Source organism: Labrus bergylta, chromosome 23 (assembly GCF_963930695.1).
Source record: "Labrus bergylta chromosome 23, fLabBer1.1, whole genome shotgun sequence".
Taxonomy (NCBI): Eukaryota; Metazoa; Chordata; class Actinopteri; order Labriformes; family Labridae; genus Labrus; species Labrus bergylta.
In genome coordinates, this window is record NC_089217.1 from 8,638,762 (window position 1) to 8,650,914 (window position 12,153).

Consider the following 12,153-nt stretch of genomic DNA (forward strand, 5'->3'; position numbering starts at 1 on the left):
TACTGCTTCAGATATGTTATACTGTTGCTGAATATAAATGTCGTCTTTCAAGTCTGCACTCTATTTGTCTTTGACCTTGACTCTTCAATGCATTCAAAAGAGCAGCATTAAAACAAACATGGAGATTAACTAATGGCAATATAAAAAATCCCTTTTTCAGCAAACAGTCCTGCAACCTTAAAGAGTTGGCCCAATATTGTAAATATGTTTGCTGTCTCCAAGGTCAACTGTGTTTGTATTTACATTGTTTGGCCTCCACACTCCTAATGCCACATATTATGTTATATGGATGAGTGAACATGTTCACAGCCATTTTTTCCCTGACTGCCAAGGAAAATGGTCTGTGAAACCTAATCCGTCAATTATTCCCAGCTTTGACCCCCCCCCTCTTCTCCTTTTTCTCTCTCGTTTTGTCACATGCTTCAAATTGTGTCACTCCAGTGTGCACGGATCTTTTTCCGCCTTGAGCCGAGCCGAGATGAATCAGCCGGAGAGAGCTATTGACACAGCAAAGCTGAATCTAGCGCGAGGAGGAGCGCATCGACAAACACATTAGAAATTGGAAGTTAAAACAAAAATACGATGAAACCGTGCTGTGCAGATTACACTCTTCCTCAAACAGAGCTGGTGTGTGGAAGAGCTTATAAAAGCTTATAGATTTTTTATAGGTGGTATTAGCGAGTTAAGGCCAGGAGGGGAGCTGAGTCAGTGGTGTGGAAGAACAGAAAGCAGGTCACACGAGTTCACTTTAATCTTCGACGCAGATTGATCAAACAGCGCGTTCTGTTCTGAGGAGGGGGCGAACAAAATTTGAGGAAAGAGTTTGTAGCCTTGCAAATTTTCTGAATCATGTCTAGTGGTATAATTCCATATTCATGTTGAAGAAATGTTTGCGTGTTCTTGAGCTTTGAAATACAAGGATTGACGCGATTAATTAGGAAATTATGACTTTATTTGAACATGAACAAACATATGACTTTTAAGCCGTTTAAGCCGATTGTACTGTATAATGCCACCTCCGCATCACAGCTTTTTAAAAAGGCAGCCTCTTAATCAGCTGATATGAAATGCTTTCAATCTGTTTCCGGGTGCAGAGATGGAGGTGATAGTAAGAAGGGAGTCGGCGGGAGAAAATTGTGAGAACTCGGAGATCAAAGCAGAAAGAGATAGATGGTTAAGATGAAAGGTGGTTTATAAGATAAAGAGTTCATCCCCTTTCCATCCCAAAATACTTTCCCCGTGAAATGATTTTCTCAAATATGGGAATATCAGTGATTCAGATGTGATCTTCTCCGCTATTCTCCCCCCTAAAGGTATTAACGCATGATTGGTCGTGTGTGGATTGATGTCAGTTATTTATGTGCCCGTGCAATCTCAACAACTGTTTCATCATCCGCCCTGAGTGGCATTAGCTGTCCTTGAATTGAGCTCCTTTGGGTTAGAAGAACAGTGAACAGGTAACATGGAACGTTACTAAACCAACCACAAATGCTGTTACAACATTTATCAAACTGTGTCATTAGTACCATAACTTTGGACAGGTTTAGGAAATATTCTTAAAAAACCATCTACTATATTTGCGCTATGAATATGAAGACAAAAGGGAAGCCTGTTAGCCTAGCATAGCATAGCATAAAGACCTCAAAAATGAAAAGCCTGATCTCCTTCTAACGGGCTCCTGCCAAGCTACTTGTGAAGATTTCAGACTATTAGACTATTAGACATGAAATAATGTTAAATTGTATACTTTTTGGGGTTCTGGATAGCCGAGCGGTTTCAGTACATCTCCATGTATAGAGGCTATAGGTTCGACTCTCAATCTCAACACTTTCCCACATGTCATCCTCCACTCACAGTCTATTTGGTAAAGATTAGGCAAAATGTCTGCTTGGTTACGTTTGAGTCATGTGCAAGCGATCGTTCCCCAAAATACTGAACTCTCCCCTTTCAGGATCTATTTCCGGTAAATGAAGCTGTACACCTAATTAGCAGTGGAGCACTGTACAACAATAGCTGCCTCTTTATATGCTCAAATATCCTCAGAATGTACAAATCTAGTGTTTTTTTTGTACATCAAATATACCAGTGTTAATCCAACAAGGTCAACATGTTGTAATATTAGAGGTTCCATGCCAAAATACAAACACTAGTGATGTGTTCCCCAGACCTCATCACGTTTGTGTACATTTGCTGCAAATTTTCATCATGTAAATAAAATTAAACAAAATAAGCAACACAATTGATCGCGGTCTATTAAGCCGGACGTTTTTTATCCCCCGTCCTGGGCAACACACTCCCTTTATCAGAGCAAACATTGGGGCTCTGCTGTCTCCAACGCTCACACTAATCTGTGTCCCCTCAGAGATGGTCTGTGTTCTCCACCTATTAAAAACAGCCACAGCGGTGTCATGGTCGTTAAGGCAGAACAATTAGAAGACGCATTAACAATGGGAATTAATTTGCTGTCATGCCCTCCCTGTGCTGTCTGCTTTTTTTGTTGCTGTCGAGTACCTCCCCAAACGTCCCTCTAAAAACCTCTTTCTTTCTGCCTTGGCTCGATTTCAACCTTCAATCTGGGATTGAAGTGTTCTTGAGGTGAACCAGCCCCTCAGAGAGGCACAGAAGAAGACATTCAGGTCTCCTTGTTTTCTCTGTGCACTCCTGAGGGACCGACAGGGGGGGAAACATAAAAAGACAAGGTCAGGGAGATGGACTACAGAGCAGAAGATTGAAAGTCAGCAGAGGGGTGATAAAGGATGGAGGGGTTGCTGCAGCTGGGAACATCAGCCCCTGCTTCATCATCTTTAAGTCTCACCTTTCTTCACCGTGTTTCTGTCCAGGGATACAGAGAGCTGCTGCCCTTTTTTTTTTCTTTTTTTTTTTCACAGGCTAGAGGCTCATTTAGCAAATTCTTCTCTTGCATAATACGCAGTGCCTGTAAGACCCTAAATAGGGGGATGGGGAGTAGTAGAGAGTGATGAAAAATCAGTGTAAAAGGGGACAGAAGGAGAGGAGCGGGGGAGGGGAAGACTGAGATTGATGAAGCCTGAGAACTAAGAATGTGAAGCAGTTTGAAAGGGAGGACACACTGATGGAGCGAGGAAGGCAAAAGCACTCGTGGGTTTCTCACATGAACGTTAACATTTAATATCCTGCTCTTTCCTCTCTTCATTTCAGTATCACCTTAGCTTGAGACTTTACATCTGAACTCTGTTTCAAATAATAAATGTACTTAAATGCTTTGACACATGAGTAGCGCACTTGCTGCTTTCACTATCCTTTAAGTAATTTTTTTCTTCAGGGTTGGATGCAAGGACAGGTTTATAAATTGTGTTCCTTTAGTCTGATTGTAATTAAACCTGTATAACAGCACTTCTGAGTCATACATACAAGAGGAAAGGTGATAGTCTGCAATGCTTCATTGCACACATCATTTTGTAGAGTTGAAGACTTAAATCGATTTTTATACCTTTGCTGGAAGGGAGTTATTACCTCAAAAATCGTATTTACCACAGAGTGATTTTTATAAGAATTTAGTTCTTCCAATTTCAAGGACATGCTAACAATGACTACTGACTAAAACCAGTACTCATCGGTTCAATGTCATGATTAAATGATGTTGGGGCGCTGAGGCCTGGTGGTTAGTGCGCGACCTATGTGCGGAGGCTGTGGTCCTCAAGTTCTGGACCGACCTGTTGCTCCTTTCCTGGGTTTTTTATCTAATAGTTGGACCAAAGTTTATTTAAAAAAATATATAAATTTGTATGAGTCCATTCAGAAAGTATCATTTTCTTAGCTTTCTGAATAGCCAGATTTCTCATGTTCCTTGTCAAAACCTTTTGTATATTAGTGCTGCTGTTACAGATTTTCCATTCTTACTTGAGGTGACTAAAGGCCACAGTGTCATTCAGGAGTGATTCAGGTAGTGTATTAAGTTGAGTAAGACTAAGCACATATGACTAGATCATAAGCACAGATACTGGGGTTTAGGGGGGGGGGGATTCTTTCTTTGATATAAGGTTTTTATCTTTCCAGAAGCAGACACATTCATGCAAAGTCAGCCAGTCTCTTACTGTCTCTGTCCGTAGTGCTGGCTCATCCACTCTCTGTCTGTGTCTCTCTCTGTGGTGCTGAAACCGTCTCTTTGTGTCTATCTCCATGGTGATGAAAGCAGCTCTCGTTCTCTGCATCTCCATGTTATCATCACTTTCAGATCCTCTGAATACAGACAAACTTGAAAAAAGCAAGTGATGCACATGAAATGTGGCCCATAACTTCAACTACAGCTTCAATTCCATTTTCTTTTCTGAAGTCCTTTTCATTTCAGAATAAAAGACGGTGATAACGCTCTGCTTTTAAGATGACACACACATTGCACTACGCATTCATATTAGCTTTTTAAGTGAACAAGTTATAGTTATAATCACATTCAATGGTACTCATTAAACACCATGGGTGTACTGAAAGTGCCTTTTTGTATTTTATACAATGCTTTTACAATTCTGGACAGTGTCTTAAAATAATTTGTATTCTACTATTTTGTTTCTACAGCAACCAAACAGTGCTTCACCAGTTCTGCTGCCCCGCCCCCGAAGCCCCCGAGGGGGAAACCTCGACCGCCTGTGTCCCCAGGTAAGACAACTGCATCTTTTTTCACATCTGCACAACTATTTTTATTTATCTATTCTGAACGACTTAGTTTTTATTTCTGTAAATTTCAATTGCAGCCACTTATCATGCATCCAGTTATTAGCGGTGCTGCAGTAGCTACTTTAGGTGACACAACTACCCCAGGAGTGTTTTCTAAGTTGAAGTGGTTGTAAGTGCTTCATCTGAATCCATTCTCCTTCATGATAACAAAAAATAAAATAAGAGGGGCGACTTCTTTCTACTTGGCTTGGGTTTTGGGTCATGTTGAGGCAAAAAGGATTGTTTCCTATGTGAATCAGAGGCTTGCTGGATTTGTTAGAGCCATGTTGTTTGAGATAAATCCTCTGGGATACAGTACTAAAACCCCAATCAATCAAATCAAGACTCTGTTTCTTGGACAAGGGTCAAGTCCTTGGATGAGATTTTGGCATGAAAATTGAGTAAAAGGGAAAATATTAAACTGAGTTCAGCAAGAAAAGCAGACAGATTATGCTGTCATATATCGACGTTGGTGCTAGAGCTAAAGCTTCCAACTGGAAATCCAACTGTTTAAAAATTACCTGCAGAAATATTCCAAACTTCTTTTTGATTATTGTTTTTTTCAAATCAAATTTTCACTTCAAAAATTAAAAAGCTAAAATTATAGTTTTCAGCCAAGGTCCTGGTGAATATCAAAGTAGAACAACTAATAATTGGTTGCTGTAATGCCTTTTGTAAAATGGCTCAGGATGGAGTGTAAAAATTGATAGTGTAGATACAAAAATACAGAGTTAGATAAGCAAGAACAAAAGTGGAATAATGAAAGCTTTGGATGAGCTATTACCTTGCCCCCTTTCAAGCAGGAATCGACAGCGCAAAACGTTATGTTTACCTCCTGCTTTTGTTTACCCAAGAGCCCTCTGCCAGCAGAGTTTCACTGCAAATTATGGCATTTATCAGTTGCAATTAAGCCATCCGCCCCCAAAATGGTTTGTTTGTTGTTGACTGCACGTTCTGCAGGATTGTTCTGCTGCATTGTCTGAACTTGGCAGAAAGTAGTGGTGTAGCAAATTGATGGCTAATCGAAACCCCCCCACGGTACAGGACATTGTAAGAGGCAGAAGCCTTTAAGTGGCAAAATCACACTTTATACCACCTCAGCGGGCCGTGTTGTATTGAATGACAAACAGGAAGAGAGTAAGGGACGGAAAAATCTAGGTTGAAAAGGATTGCAGTGAACTGTTATTATTGTCTTGGCCACTTTGGAGAAAAGCAGAAAAAAGTTGCAAAAAGTGATTTATCAGAAGAAAAAAATTGTTGATGGTGACAGACGCAAAACCCAAGTCCCAAAAGAATCTGTTTTCATAAAATTCACTTCTTGTCTCTGTTAAATACGTGTTGAAAAGTCCAGAGAGAAGAGGCAGCAGTTAAAATCGAATGAGAGTGACTTTCAAAAAAATCAAAGCTGGAGGGGGGAAATTGGAAAGGTAGAGCAAAAAAAAAAATAAAAAGACAAGTATCGATCGGAGTTCAGCAACTTGAACTTCTCTTAATGGAAGCTGTTTGGTGCTGTTGTGTTTCGTGATTGCTCTGTGCTTAGGGACCATTTGCCAAAAGGTACAAACAAAGTGCACAACAGAAGGTCCTCGCTAAGTTGTCAACCCCTCCAGCCCCCCCCCCTCGAAACACAACCCCACCCCCTCACCCCCGTGCCCCGCCTAGCTCTGAAGCAAAAACCACTTCAAAGAGGACGACTCTCTGGGGCCGAGACAGAAAGCAGCTTGTGGTTTTGTCTTTTTTCGTTTTCGTTTTGTTCTTGTTGCGTCTTTATCTCTTTTTGAAAGCTGTATTCCGTTGTTGATTTTCTGTACTTCCGCATTGTTGTCAGTGATTTGTTGATCATTTACTCACGTGGCATCACCGCATTACGTCACAGCGACATAACTCCACACCGCACCCACACCTCATTGCATTCATCTTCATTCATTGGTCACTTCATTCGGGCTTGTCTCTCCACTGTGGTCACGTTAAGTTTGAAAGAGTCATGTATGAATATTACCATGTAACAAAAAGTGTAATTTCTGCAATGTAAAGCTACCATAATGCATTGATGTGTGTACTGTAGGGTCTTTCCCATTCTGGAAACTGGTGAGCCTTCTTGTTGACACATGTAATGCATCTGTGTTCATGTGAAAAAAAAAAAGTTCTTATCATGTTGCATGCTTTGGCTTGGCAGTGATCAGAACATAGCTCCCTGTCTGTCTGTCTGTCCGTGTGTGTGTGTGTGTGTGTGTGTGTGTGTGTGTGTGTGTGTGTGTTAATGTACAAGTGTGCGCTGGTGTGTACACATATATGTTTTTTTCAAACTCCAGGAAAACACACAGCCCTGTGCACTCCACCAGATCATTGGGGAATCCACGATGATAGGCAGGCTAAAGGAGCTGAGTGAGTCACTTCACCCAAACGGAACCCGAGGCTTTTGTTGCCTTGTCTTCATTTTCAGACTTTTAGCGAAGTCATTTTACGCCTAAGTCAAGTTTGGCCGTACAGTATTTCCAAAAGGGAAAACAGTGTTAGATTTCCTGGAAAAACACTCTTCTGACAGGAATGTTTGGTAGTGGTATTTTGCATCAGCTTTTTGAAGAGTTACAAATTGCAATATCTCTTCAAAAATGACAACACCAGAAAAATAGTTGAAAAGTCAAATTTGTGCATTTGCAACACCTGACTCCCAAGAAGGATTTGTATAAACAAAGACTTCAACAGCTAATTTTATAACTGTAATACTTTGTGGAAAGACCTGAGCCAATTGTCCAGTTGTCTACAGTCACCATAATGCCTTGGGATATACGTTAACAGGACGAGAATGTGGCTAAGGATTCATTTTAGTTACATTGTATGTCACATCTTGAGCCCTGTTCTTAATGTAAGCGTCTTTCTTTGACATTTCATTATTTATCTCGCCCAATGACAGCTGGGATCAGCTCCAGCCCCCCCCCCCGTGACCCCGATGATAAAAGCAGTATAGATAATGGATGGATGGATTCCATTATTTAGCATTATTAAAAGTATGTTGAATGAATAATAATGCACCCATAGATGTACAGACAATAACCACCAGACTACTTTCAAAAACATGATATAATTCAAAGGCCATTTCAGGAGCTTTATGGAGTGTTTTTCTTTGTTGTGTTGAACAACACAGTTCATGATATCTCTAGCAGCAGTCTTTAAATATGTTTATCACATCTGTGTTCATTATTTATTTAGTTCAGGCTTGCATTTTCCTGTTCACACAACTTTAAATCATTTTAAAGTATACAACCTACTAAAACCAAAAAGTGATTAAAACGTGTTTTCTAGCATGACTGATTGAAGAAAGGGTCAGCAGTAAAGGTCATCAGTGTGAGCTTCCATAAGAACTTACTGTACTAATCTGAAGCCGGTCCTGCTTTTGGTTTATATCCGTCTGTACCTGGGGAGCTTTTATCTCGTCAGTTAGGAAGCAGGAAACAAGCAGGCAACACAGTGCATGTGGGATCATTTAAATGAGAAGGAAACAGGAAGATATGAACTGAAAAAAAAAAAAAAAAAAGACGTGAGGATTTCACTGTCACATATAATGAGGACCCTGTGGAGGCTGGAAACTCACCCCGACAGTCTGGTCACTCTTGCCGGTCTTAAAGGAGGCACCGGAGGGTTTAGAGACTATAGGGGATCTGAATTTTAGGGTCACCAAGTCAGGTCCATAATCACTCATGGAAAGGGGCTGATTGTGGGGGATGGCCACAGCCTTTCAATTAGTAGTTCATCTTCTGCTGACGTCTGCTAAAGCGGGTCCTCAGGAGTTGCGTTGCTTTTCTTACAGCGGCTTTGGGGACCTAAAGTTTCACATTTTGCTTTGCGATAAAGCTGTGTCAGCTGCGGTCAGCGTTCAGAGTATTGTAGCACAGATAATGGCAGAGGAAAAGAGCTCTAAATACTGACACTTTGGATGATAACTTGTGGGCAAGTTTCCAGTGGGTATATTACTGTTCAAATGGCTGCTGTTTTGTCTAGTATCTTTTCAGGTGTCCTCTCTTTGAACCAAATAATATTCTCCAGCCTTGATGGTGACATGAGAGCAATTGGTGAAATGGATTTAAGTTTGTAAGTCCATATGATTTACATACACGTGTTCAGTGAACTCATTCAATCTGATTTGGACTGCCCCAGGATCTTAGCAACTATTCAGTGTTGTAGCAACACGAAGACATAGCAAGAAACAGCGTCTGCTTGCTCTCCCTTCAGAGGATGAAGTAAATGACCAAAGCAAACTATATTGACCTTGCTAACTTCTTAGGGTTACCAGGGGCTAGAGATGCACCCACAGACAATGTGTGCTAAAGCTTTATCTGAAAAGCAAAGCATTAAATACTCTATTCTTTACACTGCAGCACGGCAAATGGCAATGGGAGATTTTAACATGAGACTCAGAAATGAACTGCAGCGCAACATCTACAGGTCAAAACTGATGATCCAATTATTAACTAATATTCTTACTTTGTCCAATTAGGTAACAACTTTAGTCGAATTGACACAATATGCTGTCCCTGAACTTCATGCAACAAACGTACTTAAGTGAAGTGTTAAAGTAAAACAGTTTTCCTTCATGGCTGAGTCATCCTGGTCTCATCATGATGGAGCTGATTGGATAGTAAAGACCATTATTTTATTTTAGTCTCAGAGCTAAAATCAAACTGACCAGTCAGCCTTTGGCAGGTGACAGCACAAATTGTTGGCATGATACTAGAGCGCTCTCGGCTCTTCAGCTGCCAAAACCGAGTGCTTTCCGCCACATGCTCACAGTGCACACAAATAAACTGACATCTTGCACCCCATCTGAAATAATCTCTTAAATAAGTCATCCCGTCTGACAAGTGACAGGCTCACACACATACACACACCAATGCCTTAATAATAACTATCAGAAATAATTACCACATCTTATTTCTGGGGTTAGGGTTTGCTGCCAGGCAGGAAAAAAATATTCATCTAAAAGATAAAAGAATGATTTGTAGGTACATTTTGACTTGTATAATTAGAATAAATTAATTGTGATCGTCATTTTCGGACCCCGAATTAAAGTTTACAACCTTTAATTTGATGAAATGCTATAAACTCTAAAGTAGAGGAAGGATTACTGACTTTATCTGCAAAAGCACATGACGTAAGAGATCTTCATAGAAAAAAGAATTCATTCACATTCGGTTAGATTTAAGATTTAGTCGGCTTGTGCTGTAATTTGTATCTGGTCCTGAAGATCATCCTTGATCATAAATGCATTATAAATTGTTGATTGTGTCGTATGTGGTTAAGATGAGTCCTTGGCGCCTTAAGAGATCACAAGGTGGAGAATGATGGTGTGTCTGCAGGAAATTAAATCACCACTGGTCATGGCACGAGTAGACAGCTGTGTCGGCTCGCCAAGACACCTTTTTCTCTAATTAATCACAGGAATTAATAATAAACCACACTAATGAGTTGAGTCATGCTGTCTGACAAATGCAAAGGGGACGTGGGATGAATAAGGACACAGCTGGAAATGCCTTTTCACTTTGGGGAGCAGCGGAGACAAGTGGAGGATTCTTGCTGCTGGGGAGACTGTCAGAACTACAGGGACCATGATGCATTAAGACGGATGGAGGGATCGATAGAATGATTGATCTATTCTGTTGGAGGACATTCAGGGGCATGTTGGGAAAGTGTGCCTAGAGCTTTTTTTTTTTTTTTTTTTTTTTTGTCATTCAGGACCTGCCTTAGAGATGTGCAAACACACACACATACATGCCTTTATAACCACCAGGGGACCATCACTCTTATATCAACAAAACAGGGACCACTATATTTTTCACCCAAAGTACATCTGCAAGTATCCGTTTTTAAAAGTATGGAAAGAAAATGCCCAGATGGCGCAGTCTTTGTCAACCTATCAAAGTAGGGGACAGCGCGCACACACACACACACACACACACACACACACACACACACACACACACACAACACCTACTCACTGTACAGAGCCTAAGTGCAAGATCACGTCTCCTTTTTGTCCTCACACCAGCAGACACCGAGCATCAGTCTCACCTGAGCATCACAAATTGAAGTGGTTTCCTTAATCACAGTTCTGTACATTTCCGTCACCTCTCCAACCCATGATTCAGTATTTGTCCTCATCTGCCTCTCTCGGTGTTGCATAGCGTAGTCGTGCTATCACGCTGCCTCAGCTGGAGAGAGTGACCTTGTCAGCTTGCTTCTCTGTTGTCATGGGAACAGAGGGCACAACAGGAAGATATGGCATTGTGTCCATAGACTGTCTGTTGGGAGATAGGCATGTCACATGTGCTCATGTATTGAGCCATTTTTTTTATTTTATTTATCTGTCATTTTTATATTTGCACAGCCATCTGTTATTTTTGTTTATCTCTCCTCTTTCAATTGGCTTAAAATGTTTGTCTCTTAGCCAATTGAAGGAGTGTTAACAACCTCAGGGTTCCACCCATTGAGCTATTGGTTTTGTTCAAGCTCACTCCGATTTAAACACATCCAATGGGATTTGAGTTGCCTAAATTTACTTAAAAATTGAAATCAGCACTCACACTCACACTCTCCTTTTATTCCTTGGAAATTCCTCTGAGTAATTTCTAATCAAAGTGATGCTCTGACTAATGTATTATCACCCTCAGGCCTGGTGTATGCGAGACGTTCACCAAAGAACACCGACACCAAATTTGCTCAAATAACTCCTTTGTTCTTTTTTTAATAAAGGTAGACCTAAAGAAACTTCACTTCCTACATACATTGCTGTGCTGCATGTCTGTGGTGTCATGTCAGCCCGTGTCCCTCTTCAGCAGAACACTGGTACAGCGTGAACGTCAAATGTTCAGATCTAAGAGCCTCCCCTCCTCATCTCTCTCCGTTCTGCAGCTTATCTCAGCATTGTGAAGCAAGCAGAGGGTTTTATTACAGAGGAGATTTAATAAAAGCACAACATTTTGATGACTTAGCTGTAGCATCTCTAGTGTGTATGCACTTTCAAATGTTCTGTGTGAGTCTCAGTATCAGCACTCTTTTAAGTTTCAGCCTCTGTATAAATGCCAGCGCCTGGCTCTTCTAAGATCTACTTTGACACATACAAAGTGCTGTTAACGGCAGCATGACGGCTGTGTGTAGTATATCTTTATCTTTAAAGAGGCAGGCCACTGATTTCACAAGTCAAACTCTGAATATGTGTCATATGGATTGCTGCTAAGCACGTTGTTTGATGTATTCTGCGACTCTGGCGGAGCTTTGTCATGTCAAGAATGTAACCCCTAATGATTGCAACATCCCCAGGGTTGACATTAATAGTACATAATAGTATGCTAATATTGATGCTATATGAAGGATATATTGTTATGTAATCCAAACTACAGGAAAGGCAGGTGATAAGTAAAACATGAAATGCTAAATGCATGCAATTTTTTTGTGTTTGAGTTTTCTCTC

At 40.7% G+C, this 12,153-nt stretch overlaps 1 protein-coding gene across 2 annotated transcripts in view; it reads left to right on the plus strand.

Moving 5' to 3' along the window:
- iqsec3a (IQ motif and Sec7 domain ArfGEF 3a) overlaps positions 1 to 12,153 on the plus strand; it is a 91,208-nt gene that overhangs the window by 13,586 nt on the left and 65,469 nt on the right. For both annotated transcript variants that reach the window (XM_020652834.2, XM_020652828.2), the window contains exon 2: positions 4,552 to 4,632. In XM_020652834.2, the coding sequence (XP_020508490.2) occupies positions 4,552 to 4,632 (81 nt within the window). The remainder of the gene's footprint in view (positions 1 to 4,551; positions 4,633 to 12,153) is intronic.